The 14,959-nt window shown below is 39.0% G+C and overlaps 1 protein-coding gene across 1 annotated transcript in view; it reads left to right on the top strand.

The window, feature by feature from the left end:
* CACNB1 (calcium voltage-gated channel auxiliary subunit beta 1) overlaps window positions 1-14,959 on the top strand; it is a 53,659-nt gene that overhangs the window by 14,352 nt on the left and 24,348 nt on the right. The window contains exon 3 of the mRNA XM_032238271.1: window positions 7,146-7,265. Within this exon, the coding sequence (XP_032094162.1) occupies window positions 7,146-7,265 (120 nt within the window). The remainder of the gene's footprint in view (window positions 1-7,145; window positions 7,266-14,959) is intronic.

Genomic DNA, 14,959 nt, shown 5'->3' with positions numbered 1-14,959 from the left:
CCACTAGTATCCTCCTAGCCTTTTTAATGCCACAATACTAGAAAACTTGTTCATTCCAAATTCTTTCCTTCCTTCCCCATCTTTTCATTTCTCTTTTACCCCCAGAAAAACTAACCCATCACCAGCCTTTTATTTTATTTTATTTTATTTTCCTCCTCCTACTTACCAGCCTTTCAAAATATAATTTGCAATATTACAGTTGTACCTATTCGGTCAGCTAGCCCCTAAATCTTGATTGTTTAGGAACTAGAAGTAAATTTCTGCTAATTTTTTACATCTTGGAAATGATTCTGCTTGGTTGTGGAAGGGGTGTGAAATGCTTTATAAAAAATAGTGGTTTGAAGTAAATAAATGAACTCTGAAGTTTTCAGGTTAATAGGATTCCCCCCCCTCCCAAAAAAAATCTTTTGTGATATGTTATATAGGATTGTGTCCTAATCTGGAAAGTTGCTTGTTGTTCTGTCCCATATTGTAAGATAAAATAGTAATCTTATAAATTCTTATGAAATCTTACAAAATCCATGGTTCACTACATGTAAGTCAGTGCTTTTAACTCTAGCATATGCAGTCATCATGCCAAAAGGGATTCATTCTTTCACTGTTTATTAGATTGATTGGAATCATTTTTATTTGAGTGTTATGATGATATAGTGATGATTGTAAACTCATATAGCTATAAATAGAGTGCCAGGTGGTAGCTTCATATTAATTGAATTTAGAATAAAAGAGTGAGATGGTATTCAAGTGTCATCTGCCTTTTATATTCAATTCATTGTTTTTCCAATGACACCACCACTTTTTTCCTGACAATTTTGGCTAGATCAACTTTTTCTAACTTGATTCTCCAGATATGGCTACACTAGTTGGAAATGCCGATAGTCTCAACTGATGAGAAGGAGGGATAAGTTGGTGTGTATGTGTGTGTGGTGTTGTCATCTGCTTCTGCCTTCTGATTAGGAAGTGAATCTGTTGGATTGTACTATAATACTAATATTTTCTAATCTACTGTTAGAGGTCCCTTTAATTCTGGACAGGTCCAGTCAGTCCTCGATACTCTTTTCTCGAAGAGCAAGTCTTAAACTTGCACATTAATAATTAGAAACTACTTTCTTTCTTTCTGTTGATCTTAGATTGCCAGGACCAGTACATCAGAACTGATTTTTAAGGTGAAGGTGGACTTAGGTAGAGGGGAAATGGATGTTTTCTATAGATAGGATAAAATACATGTAGGGAGATATATAGCAATCTCTCAGTAATGTCCATCTCAGGATTAGAGGATATTCTTGACATCAATATGTGAAGTCACCAGCTTTAATTCTTGGTATTATAGGCCATGTGGAAAAAACTTGCTAACTGAAACCCTACTGAGACATGACCAATTAAGTAAAACCAATACTAGGCTTAATGAGGCAAATAGCCTGATGTAACATAAAGCAGCTTTCTAAACGGAAGTTTTTTTATGCAGTTTAACATATCCCTACTCAAACGTATAGCAGGACTGATTTCCAGAAAAATGGGAATAGAATTGCATGTAACCAGGCTGTGATAGGAAAATGTCAACATTCATGTTCATTTTTATTTTGCAAGAATATCATCCATAAAGAGAGAAAAAACCCTCTAAAGAAAGTATTGTGAAATTTGTCTGATTAATCAATTCCACTTCTATCTTTAAATCAAAATTACCATACTATTTATTTCTCTCCAAAGATTAGTTGGATAATAAGACTTTGGAGAGGGATCAGTAATTTGGACTGGATTTAGAATTAAAAAACAATTAGAAAATTAGAATTTAGGATTCAGTTCAAAAATAAAACCACAAATTCATTTCGGAGAAGTTTTCAACTTTTAGATATGGCTATGGGAAATAAATAAAATGAAATGTACTATAACCTTCTTTGAGACTTTAGATTAGATGGGAAACAAATCTTAAATATACAGAGCTTGGTTTTTACACATATAAAGGAAATTTTCAGAATGTACTACCAGTTTGATGTAACAGAAGAATCATATGGGTGAATATCGGTACAAAGATCTGGTTCATGCAGCATATACTAAAGAAAATGTGGCTTGTTTGATTCTGGCATTATGTATGACGTGCAGTTTTAAACTATGATCTATGGGTTGGTATGCTATGTAAATCCCAATTCTTGTGGTTTATTCAGCAAAACTGTGATTAAACAAATACATTGATGAGGGTATTCAACCAGTATTGGGAATTCTTGTTGAGCAATCAAATTACCATATTTTTTCGGAGTATAAGACGCACCAAGTTTTGAAGAGGCAAATTTTTAAAAAAGTAGGTAGGTAGATAGAGGGTTAGAGAGGGGGAGAGAGAGGAATACAGTAGGTAGGTAGGTAGATAGAGGGAGGGAGGGAGGGAGGGAGAGAGAGAGAGAGAGAGAGAGAGAGAGAGAGAGAGAGAGAGAGATACAATAGGTAGATAGGGGGAGAGACAGTAGGTAGGTAGGTGGGTAGGTAGGTAGGTAGGTAGGTAGGTAGGTAGGTAGGTAGACAGAGGGATATATATATAGAGAGAAATACAGTAGGTAGGGAGGGAGAGAGTAGGTAGGTAAGTAGGTAGGGAGATGTTTCCAGGTGTATTTATCCATGTGCTGCAAAAGGAAATCGCTGACAACCTGTAGCATCTAAGTCTTGTTTCTGCTGGCACAGCACTTGAACAATGTAATTCTCATCAATCACTTTAAGTAAAGAGCTTTCTGAAAGGGGGGGGGGAGTTTTTGCACTCTACAAACCTCCCCAAAAGGCCCATTTTTTGCAAAAACGGGCCCATTTTTTTTCAAATAAAAGGCATGGATAGCCTTGGGGGGGGGGCTTGCAGAGTGCTCCATGGGGAGGCAAAAACAAGCAAAAAACATCCCGTTTTTCGCAAACACGGGCCCATTTTTTGTCAAAAAAATTGCATGCATAGCCTTATGGAGGCTTATAGAGTGCTGCTGGGGGCTGGGGGAGACAAAAAACGTTTGTCCCCCCCCCCAGCCCCCATTTTTTGCTCATTTCTACCCTCTCCAGCCCCCAGGAGCTCTCTGAAAGCCTCTATAAGGGTATGCACGACCATTTTTGTGAAGGGGGAGGGGCTTTGGGAGGCAAAAATGCTGTATTCGATGTATAAGACGCACCCAGATTTTCAGCCTCTTTTTTGAGGAAAAAAGGTGTGTCATACTCCAAAAAATACAGACTGTATTTGCTTAATCATGATTTTGCTGAATAAACCACAAGGATTGGGATTCACATTTTTGCTTGCTTTAAAAATACAAAGTGATGGTTTATGTGAACAAATTCTTTTGCCACATTTTTGCTACTTTTGCCATTGGCCAATTTTATGCTCCAAAACATCTTCATTACAGGTTATTCATTTTTACACTGATTTTAAACAATGAGACTCTTACGCATAGATATTACAGATAAACTAAACCACACACCAGCTTTGCTAATGAACAACACATAAATGAATAAGTGATTTGCATCTCAGAAAAACGTCATCAGCACTTGGCTCTTTTGAACATCAGTCTGTAGATCTCATGCATTGGAAGCTAAGAAGCTGTTGAGCCAGCAAGACTCTCGCCCAGATTTCTCTTTTTTATCTCTCTTCCAAGTGGGAGAAGGACAGCCAGTGACACTGGCTGGATTTGCCGTTCTTGCCTATTTGCAGTTTTGTGCTTCTGGAAGTATTGGGCTGTGGCTTCAGCTTCCAAACCAGTGCCTCTGTGCATGCTTTTGAGCACAGGGAGGAGCATTTGTGCTGTACCCTATATGCCTGAGCTGCCACCTGCCAGGATGTACCTGTATGAATGGGATGATGATTCAGAGGCGGTGAGTAATTGCATATGCCAGTTTCGGTACCTTGCATTGCCTATGTCTGCCTTTGCCAAATTATTGTGGCGCATCTGAAAGCATCAGAGCTCAGATTTTATCATTTTTGCTCCCCACTGTTCTGTCAAGGTTCTAATCTGCATCTCTTTCTTTTCTGATCTTTTTCTTTCAACCTTCCTTGTCCAGGAAAATTGTCCATTTTTAAACAGGTTAAAAAGTTGCTAAAAGAAACATAATTTGAAAACCCATTCTCAAATCAGATCAGGTTATTGAGTTGGGACAAATCTTGACAGGACCCCTGGGGAAATCAATCAATACTACTTGACATTCATTTCCAGCTCAGGAATATTCAGGTTTTTTTTTTCCTTTTTGTAGTGGTAGGGGTTGGTGATAGCTCCATCTTCCCCCAAATGTCATTTTCACAAAGAGAAAATTTCACATATCACAAGCTTGGTATTTTTTAAATGGATTTTTTTGGTTTCTATGTTGCCAGTCTTTATAGAATATTTATTATTTAAAACATGATTTTGTGTTTGTTTATTTCTGCCTAAATCTGCCCAACTCTATCTTCTATTATATACTAGATGTTGGTACATCAGGCTGAGATGCTGCCTTAATACCCATATGGAATGTAGGCCAATTGCAACTGTATCGTTTGTGCATTTTGTTGCATAGAAACTACTAGGTATCTCTGGGATTAAAAAAGCCGCTACCGTGTGAATTTTCAGTCCTGAAATTAAAGCAGAAATCAAGTTTTACTGTGTGCACCTGGGAAGAGTCAAAATGAAGCACAAGGGGTTTTTTGCTCAGTTTTTCCTATTCTGAACTCCTCTGACCATTTCCCCTATGTCTCTCTTTTTGTGAATTCTACCATATGTGTCCACTTTGCAGGACATCAGCTTTTTACTTCCAGCTTTTTGGAGTTTTTGGCAAATTTAGCTGTATAGTCTCCTGTTATAGGAAATGGCTGCACTCCTTTAGCTTGCAGGATGGCCTGCTTTTTTCAATTGCACAATCAGCTAGAGAAGCCCTTTGGTCTCCATGTAGCTTCTGTTTTCTTAGCACTGCATTTGGTGGGAACCTCCCTTATGTTTGCAAACAGTGACAATAATGGGCAATCTGTAGGAAACCTTGGGCTTAAATAGTGGAAATATATACTGTTGGAGTTGGAAACATTTTCCCAAAAGCAATCAAATTCCCACAGAGCTACCTTAATAGGCGAACTAAAAAAAATATCTGTATACAATTGGGTTTAAATAAGCACCCCCATTCCTTCCCTCTTACTACTTGATTGGCAACTGCCTGGAGAGTTCTCACTCCTTTGAGAGCTTTTCCTTACCTCAGCTTTTGCAGAAATTCTGCCTTCTCAACTAAGCTTGGGGGGGGGGGCTGCTAATTAACGGTGGTATTTCAGCCCCTCAGACTCTCTCCAGTCAAGTGACCGCTATTCAAGAATTGTCAGGAACATTAATTATCTGTTCATCAGGAGAAAAACATTATTTCTTCCAAAAAGCCCTGAAAAAAGATAGGATAATTACTACTTGTGTGTTCAGAAAAGACTTTAGCAGCAAGATAATTTGTTTGCCTGTGACAATCAACATGGGAATATGGACATACTTAAGTGCATCATATCTGGGATATAGCAGTCTTCAACTTACAGCAGTTCATTTAGTAACTGTGCAAAGCTACAATAGCAGTGAACAAAGTGACTTATGACCATTTTTCACACTTATGACTGCTGCATCCTCCTCCTCATGGACACTTGGCAACTGACTCATATTTAAGACGTTTGTAGTATTGTCGGGTCATGTGATTACCTTTTGCAACCATCAGTCAATGTCACTTAACAATCATGTTATTAACTTAACAATTGTAGCAAGAAAGGTCATAAAATAGGGCAACGTAAATTTTGGATCAACTGTAATCATAAGTAGAGGACTACCATTTTCTGCAGAAAATGATCAGATACGCAAATAAAATTAACTTTAAAAAGGCGATAACTAAACTGAATGGTCTTCTTTTAAAGGAAACATCCTTTAAAAGGATCAAAGGATCAAATCATAAGAAAAGGAGGAATCCAATCAGGTATTTTCAGGACAAGATGGTACATTTTCTCACTTTTTTGAATTTAAATCAATAGTAATCAAAGAAATCCTTTACTGAACATAGTCCGCTGACCTTTACAAGTTGCAGGAAAACAATAAAATCTAAATATGACATATAAATATGACCAGTCTATAAAATAACAAGTATCAATTCTGACAGAGTAATACTGTAAAAAGAAATTGCTCAGAATAAACAATTGTTAAAATTGAGTACTGTAAGGTACTTAGTTATTCTAAGAGAGGCAAATTTATTAGGCCCTTCAGAATAAATTGGTATGTAACAATTGAGTGGTCTCTTCAAAAAATCTTTAAATAAGAGGTAGGTTAAACTGTCCCTAGAGCAAAACTGAATGTAAAACTAAATACAAGATTTGTTTTAATATATTCACTCTATCATATTCAATCTATCCATAATTAATCCATCTCCCTTGTCTTCTCCAATGGTGATTCCAAACATGTTTATTTTGATACAGGAACCTCCCTCCAGATGTAGCGGCTCAATTTCTGGATGACTTGGGAGTTACAGGTTGTTTCCAGTGTTGTAAAGAAGTGGTCTCATCCTTGCACAGCTGGCTAATCTACATTTTCCCCACTTTCTCCTTTTTTGAGAAGGGAAAATTATATGGGAAAAAGGAGGGGATGGGTGCCCAGAAACTAGACCTTTTTTTTTCATTTTGAATTATACCAACATCCGTCTGCTATTGTCAACAAATAATTTCCTGGAGACCAGAGGCATGATTGCTCTGTGGTAGAACTTCATGCTTTGTTTTTCATACAGCATACTTAATCCAGTCAGCCAGGAGCTCAATCAGGGCTCTTTACCAATGTTCTGGAAATATGCAATCACATTAATTGGGTTATGGGCCATTATTTGGGTATTATATAGTAGACAGTCACCTCTTTCAGGCGACATCTGGTGTCCTTTTGTGCTAGACTAGTATTGAAAATAGCTCTATTACATCACTAGTGCCTTCTCCTTGCTCAGGCAAGCATCAGGGGCTTGACTCAGTGGTGGGATTCACTCAACGTTCCCTTCCTGTTTGCAAATGTGAGTGCACGTGCCATGTCTGCACATCGCCTTCTGTGCACTGCTCATGTATTACATCAGGGCAAGTGAGTGGAGCCTCCCACACCTGAACCGGGGAGAACCGGATGAATTCCACCTCTGGCTTGACTTCATCTTTTTTTCACTTCCTCACCCATTTTTAGGGTTCTGCTGAGTCCTATACCAGTCGCCCATCTGATTCTGATGTGTCCCTGGAGGAAGACCGTGAAGCCCTGCGCAAAGAAGCAGAGCGTCAAGCATTGGCACAGCTGGAGAAAGCCAAGGTAGGTATCTTCCTTCTGTAGAGTTAGAGAGTTAGGATTCAGAAGATGTCATGTTGCAAAGTCACCTGCTTATCTGGCTTTAGACTGGGAGGCAAATATACCATCTTTTCATTCCAAAGGACTGCAGTGCAGTATGTGAACAACAGGAAAGCAGAAATTTCCATGAAGATCAAACTTCCTTCACTTTATGAATGAGAAAAACAAAAGTTATGCCTAGTCCTAATGAACGAAGATTTTTTCCCCTTTGCATCAGATGGACAAACCAAGACAGCTTCTATTACATCTACTGAGTCTTGTTATAAAAGATAGCTTATATTCATGTCAAAAGTGTCATCACAAATGAACAGCTCCTGCTATTTGAGAAGATATGTCAGAACAGAAATGTTTCTCTAGAAAGTAATGTTTTTCTTTCCACTTTTCTTTATGGAAGGAGAGTCTGCTTTTCCTGAATTCTTAATATTCCTTTTCTAGGATTGATATACTGTATATCTGATAGGAAATTGTTTTTGCAAACAGAGCAGAACAGAATTTGGGATGTAATATTACATAACTTTCTCAGAGAAAAACTTTACAGCAAAGGAGACCAATTTTGCCCTGAATGTAAAAGCGAAGCAGTTCAGAATGGCAGCTTTGATCCAGGGCCAGAAATATTGTGAATCAAACTTCTTGTATTAAAGCTTTACTAACTAAAACAGTCTTGTTGCCCGATTACTAGATGAAAATTGTATTTCTTTACTTTGTTAAAGACCAATGTTTCTTCTGACTCAAAATAATTTTCAGCAAGAATTCCTTTTTTTATATATTATTAATTTTTGCAGAGACTCTGCATTGTAAATTAATTTTTTGTTGCACTTGAAATTTCAGTCTGTAGGAGGAGGTTTTAGTGATCTACATGATATCTTGGATTGGCTAAACAGCTTTCTTGTGTAGTTTGGAATATGATAAAAGTAACCTATCTGTGCTTTTACCCTCTTTTAACAAGAAGAATGTAAAGAGGATCTGATTAAATAGTTAGCTTTAAGTGCTATCCAACTGGAAGGATCCTTGGTCACATACATTATATAAGGAAGAGTTTCCCAAGTGGCATTCTTCAGATGTTTAGGATTATAACTTCCATTTCCTTTGACTTTTTGTCTTCCTGGATGAAGGTGATGGAAATTGTAATCCAAAACATCTGGAGGACTTCAAACAGCTGTAGTGTTTTTGGTTTATTAAAAGCTCTTGTCTCATTTGTCAAGATACAAGGTAATTCAGATCACCAATATAAATGTGGTAATCACTTTGTGCATCAATAATAAAATCGTGCTATATCTGTCACTGCATTAGAGGTGATGATTTGATTTGAGTATTATATTGAAGGGCATATCAGATTTAAGTAGCTATATGTTGTAGCAGCTATATCCTTTCACAAATTAAATCTCCATTCTTATCCCTTTAGTTCTGCTTTTCTAAAGCATATGCATTACCTTGGGAGTATTTTAGATTAATTCAACTTTCAGATGCTCAAGGTATCTCCTCAGATTAGTTTACAGATGTCTGCAGAGAACTGGAATGATAGGTAGCCATGCACATTGTCCCATTGTAAGCCACATTAACTTATTATATTTTAACTTATTTCACTCACTTGATCCTTATGGTAGAAGAGCACTAATATGCTTTGAAAAATTAGTTTCAAAGAACCTTCTGTGTTCATGCAACATACTCAATCTAGTCAGTTACACACTGTTGATTATTTTGTCTTGTTTTTAGCATGTTTTATAAATGCAGACCATTTGGTCAATGGATGGTTCAATGTATTGTGCAAATCCAAAAATTAGATTAATTCATAAACCACATTCCATGTTATTTGAACACAGTTTAGTTATCCCTATCTAATTAAATCAGGGTGGTAGCTAACAGGCAAATAGTTTTTCAGCAATAGCTTCTAAGTTATGGAACTTACTCCCGCAAAGCCTTTCTTTTTGTGCATCCATTACACCCACTCCAGGATCAAGAGGCCCCACGTATGATCATTTATGCCTCGATCATTCATGCTTCAACTATTGCAACATGTTCTATGTAGGGACTACCTGTGAATACCATTCAGAAACTACAATTGTTCCAGAGTGCAGCAGCACAAATAGTTATGGATGACCCACTTGTTGCATCACTATTTTGCAAGCCACACTGGCTTTATGTAAGCCTCCAGGTGCAATTCAAGATGCTGGTTATCATTTATTTATCATTTATTGTACTTTAGGGAACAAGGGAGATTATTGTCAGCTGAATTGAACTCTGACAGATTCTGATTATGTTTGTCCTTTTCACAAAATCCAGGAGACTAGTCATGCTTCTAGTCCTCTTCATCAAACAATTCATCTACTGGGACCTAGTTTTTGTTGTGGCATTTGCCTTTTGGAACAACACATCTCCCTCTACAACAATGAATGGATGGATAGATAATTGATAAAGCAAGATAAAAAGCATCTAAAACATTTTTAGATGTCTTCTTTATTGTGAGAAAGCATATATGGTTGTTACAATTTTTAATAGCTTGGTGCATTCTGGTTCTTTTTACTCACCTTTGGCTTACTTATTTTTCAAATGTTTTTAACAGTTGACCATTTGTGACTTTAAATTGTTCCTCTTGGGTTTTTTAAATTTCTTTTAAAGAAAATTATTATCTTTTAAAGGGGAAAAAAGATGACACAAGCTGTCAGGTTGTAAATACCCGAAGCACCTTGCTTTTCTATTTACACTGAACAATACTTTCCTCAATCTCTGCACTACTGTAGCAGTTCTCAGAAGAATTGTTTGTTTTTCATTAACAGTTAACTCATGTCTCTGCTATGGGACGATCAAATAACCCTCTCCAAGGTGAGAAATATGAAACAGGGATTTGAGGACATGCCATATGAGGACAGGCTGAAGGAACTTGGGAGGTTCAGTCTGAAGAGAAGAAGGGAAGGGAGATGCCAAGTGCAAATATATGAAAGGGAGACATGGAGCCCCATTACTGCAGAAATTATGGTCATAAATAATGTGTACAAATTGCAGTTACCTAGATTTTACTTAACTACTATGGGAAACTTCCTGATGGTAATATCTATACAGCAGTGGCATAATATGCCTATAGAGATTGTGGAATCTCCTACTCTGGAAGTTTTTAAGAAAAGTCTGGACAACGAGAATAGTTTGGACAGCTCCTTCTTAATGATGTCTTAATAGAGTTTCCTACAAATTACAGTAGGTTGGATTAAATTATCTCCATTGTCCCTTCCAGCTCCATAATTCTGTCATTCTGTGATTTACTCTATCAGGGCTTTGGGTACTTTTTCTGCTTTTGTATGGAGTACCCAACTTTCTGAATAATGCAAGGTAGTTATATACTTCACTTTATCAAATATTATCCATCCAAAGAATGGCCAAAATGTCAGGATTGTTTTTCTAACTTGTTCTTGATCCCCAGGTATGGGGACTATATAAAGGTATAAAGGGGAAAAAAAGACACAAAGTTTATGTGATGTGCTTTTTTGGAATGGTCCCCCATACAATTATGCAGTTTTCTCTCCTTCCCTGATTTTATGCAATTGGAATCATACCTTTTACCCCTGGAATGTATTATGCAGATGACCTGAAAGAATAGTTACTTTCTGGACTCTGAGGCATGTGCAAATCACTACAAAGTTCCACTTGGTTGGAGGATCAGTTCCTTGTTTAGACTTCAGAAAAGTTCCAAACCAATTGAGGCAGGCACAAAAATGCCTCAAGGCTGGATTGGCTCAGTTCACTAAATTCAATTAAAATAGTTGGAGGCATTCATGGTTCAGTGCATGGATCCAGCCATTGTTTTAGGATATGATCTCACAATTATTGTCCATTACACCATGTTAAAGCATAGTAATTCTTGTAAAACCAAACCATTCATATAACTACTCCAAAAGGGCTCTGTAGCAATATCTATCTATCTATCTATCTATCTATCTATCTATCTATCTATCTATCTATCTATCTATCTATCTATCTATCATCTATCTATATAGATATAGATATAGATATAGATATAGATATAGATATAGATATAGATATAGATATAGATATAGATATAGATATCAAGTAAACAAGATCTAGCCTGTCTTATAAAGAACCTATTACCTGATTTTTAGTAGGACATCAGGATCTGGATTTATTACTCAGGGCTTATTCATTTTTTCCCCCAGAATTATAGTGACACTTTATCTTATGACATCATGACTTGCACTAAATCATCCAAATGATTCATCCAGATGAAAGATTCCATGCAACTCAAGGATCTGATATATTATTACCTAGAATTTAGAAAAGCTTGTAGGTCTTCCTCATGAAGCCCTGTAAGCCCGTTATTTTCCAAAACATATGGTGTGATTTTCCTTGAAATCTAATAAGAAGTTAGCTTTCTCATATACCTTGTGACTTATTGCAAGCATTTCTGGTGGGCACCATCTTGCTGATCTGAAATAAGCAAACTTTCTTGCATTAAAATGTATGTTCCTAAAAGAGTAAATTAGGAGGGCTGCATCACAGAACTGCAGGAAGTGGTAGATGGGCCAATTTTTTTTAATGTCTCTCCTAGCACTTGTTTACTTTTATCAGTCATTCTCTTCCTTTTTCACATGCTTAGCCATTCGGTTTTATTTTTTTGTTGTTGCAAACAGCATTTGAAAGCAAGCTCAGAATATATTACAATAGGTAACAAAATGAAGGTACCACCTACATTTTGTATCTAACTGATTGAAGGATCATGAAGATTATCTTTAGTGTGATACTATTTGGATATCTTGCCTTCAGTTGATTTACTTTTTAACTCCCGTGTTTATCCCAGCCTTACATTTCTGCAGATTGTTTATTATCTCATTTGTATTTTGTATTTTGTATTTTATTGGTCTTGTATGCCGCCCACTCCCGAAGGACTCCGGGCGGCTTACAATAAACAAAGGAAGGGGATAAATAGACAAATAGACAAACAACAATTTAAAATACACAACATTCATAGTTACAGTGGGGCTGTTTCAACAGCCCCCCCAGCCTGCCGGAGCAGCCAGATCTTAGTGGCTTTGCGGAAGGCCGGGAGAGTAGTAAGGGTCCGGATCTCCACGGGGAGCTCGTTCCAGAGGGCTGGAGCTGCAACAGAGAAGGCTCTCCCCCGGGGAGTCGCCAGCCGACATTGGCTGGCAGATGGAATCCGGAGGAGGCCTAGTCTGTGCAATCTGATCGGTCTATGGGAGGTAATTGGCAGGAGGCGGTCTCTCGGGTACCCAGGTCCGATGCCATGTAGGGCTTTATAAGTAACGACTAGCACCTTGAAGCGAGTCCGGAGACTAATGGGTAGCCAGTGCAGCTTGCGGAGGATAGGTGTAACGTGGGTGTACCTGGGTGCACCCACGATCGCTCGCGCGGCTGCATTCTGGACTAGCTGAAGTCTTCGAACACTCTTCAAGGGCAGCCCCATGTAGAGCGCGTTACAGTATTCCAGTCTTGAGGTCACAAGGGTGTGAGTGACTGTCTGAAGGGCCTCCCGATCCAGGTAGGGTCGCAATTGGTGCACCAGGCGAACCTGGGCAAAGGTCCCCCTGGTCACAGCCGACAAATGGTGTTCTAAAGTCAGCTGGGGATCCAGGAGGACTCCCAAATTGCAAACCCTCTCTGAGGGGTGTATAATTTCACCCCCCAGCCTGAGAGATGGAATACTTGGCCAATCTTTGGGAGGGAACATCAGTAGCCACTCGGTCTTGTCTGGATTGACTGCCAACTTGTTTACTCCCATCCAGCCCTAACAGCCTCCAGGCACTGGCACATCAGTTCTACTGCTTCGCTGAGTTGGCACGGGGCGGACAGATACAACTGCGTATCATCCGCATATTGGTGGTACTTAATCCCGTGCCGGCGTATGATCTCACCCAGCGGCTTAATGTAGATGTTAAATAGGAGGGGGGACAGGACCGAACCCTGCGGCACCCCATAATTGAGGGGCCTGGGGTCGACCTCTGCCCTCCGACCAACACCGACTGCGACCTGTCCGAGAGATAGGAGGAGAACCACCGAAGGACGGTGCCTCCCACTCCCACCTCTCGCAACCGTCGCAGAATGATACCATGGTCGATGGTATCAAAGGCCGCTGAGAGGTCAAGGAGCACAAGGATAGAGGGATGACCCCTATCCCTGGCTCGCCAGAGATCATTGATCAGCGTGACCATAGCAGTTTCTGTGCTGTAACCAGGCCTGAAACCTGACTGAAAGGGATCCATATAATTGGTTTCATCCAAGGACCGTCGGAGTTGAGAGGCCACCACTTTCTCAACAACCTTCCCAACAAAGGGCAGGTTGGAGACTGGACGATAGTTGCTCAAAATGGCTGGGTCCACAGATAGTTCTTCAGGAGGGGTCTCACCACCGCATCCTTTAGGAGGAGTGGGAAAATTCCCTCCTGGAGAGAGGTGTTAACTATCGTCCGGATCCAGCCGCGTGTCACCTCCCTGCTGGTCGAGACCAGCCAGGAGGGGCACGGGTCCAGTATACAGGTGGAGGCACTCACCGCTCCCATGGCCTTGTCCACTTCCTCAGGAGAGACAAGTTGAAACTCAATCCATGAAATATGCTCAAGACCTTCTCCCGGTACCTCGGCTGGTACCGTGCAATTGGAGTCCAGCTCTGTCCGAATCTGAGCGACTTTATCCATTAAATACTGAACAAATTCCTCAGCTCTACCTTGTAAAGGGTCATCCACATCCCTCCCTTTCAAGAGGGAGCAGGTTATTCTAAACAAGGCGGCTGGGCGTGATTCAGCGGATGCAATAAGATGTTACTGATTTTGAAACCAATCATTCTCTCTCAGCCCAACTTATCAGGGCTATGAAAATAAAGTGAAGGGATATGCCACTTTGAATTTCCAAAAGATCTGTTCAGTCACAGATTTTCATTGTAATCTTGTTTAGATATGATGCCTGGATCTTCTACCTCCAAAGAGATTGACCCAAATCTAGGCAGATTCCATATTTTTTTGCAACTAGTGTCATCCCATTTATCACTACAAATTCCTGGCTGGCTATACATCTGAAAATTAATTTGGCTAATGGCGTGTGATGCTTTAGCAATTTAGGAGGTAGATGAATAGCTTTAGTAATATTTCTTATTAATTGAACTGGCTAAAGCAATGCTACAAAAACATGAACCTTTGCTGCAGATTGGCACAGTCCCAAGTCTTGCCTCAGCACCTGTTCACTACAGGTATTTCCCAGCTGCTATTTTCCAAGCACCAGCCACGAATAGCATATCCTGCTCACAATAACTACAAAAAGTAGCCTGAGAAATATTTAAAAAAAACCATTAAGATGATCTATCAGTAGCATTCCTTAAAACAGGGATTGGAAGTCTGTACTTATAGTACTTATTTTTGAAAAAAAGAACCCTCAAACAATGAGTAAGAGCTGACATGCATCTTTTTTCCTTCCTGCTATTCTCTAGTATTTGTTACTGTACTGTTATTTTTAAACCAAACAAATTGTGAAATAATATTAAGAAAGAAAGAAGCAACCAGATTAATTGGATCAAAGGAAAATACAATTTACAACAATGTTTTTCAAGGTGGCAACTTTTAACATGTGTGGACGTCAACTCCCAGAATTCCCAAGCCAACATGCTTGTTGGAGTTGAAGTCCACATATCTTAAAGTTTCCAAG

Source organism: Thamnophis elegans, chromosome Z, assembly GCF_009769535.1.
Source record: "Thamnophis elegans isolate rThaEle1 chromosome Z, rThaEle1.pri, whole genome shotgun sequence".
Classification (NCBI taxonomy): domain Eukaryota; kingdom Metazoa; phylum Chordata; class Lepidosauria; order Squamata; family Colubridae; genus Thamnophis; species Thamnophis elegans.
This window is presented reverse-complemented; position numbering and strand designations above follow the sequence as displayed.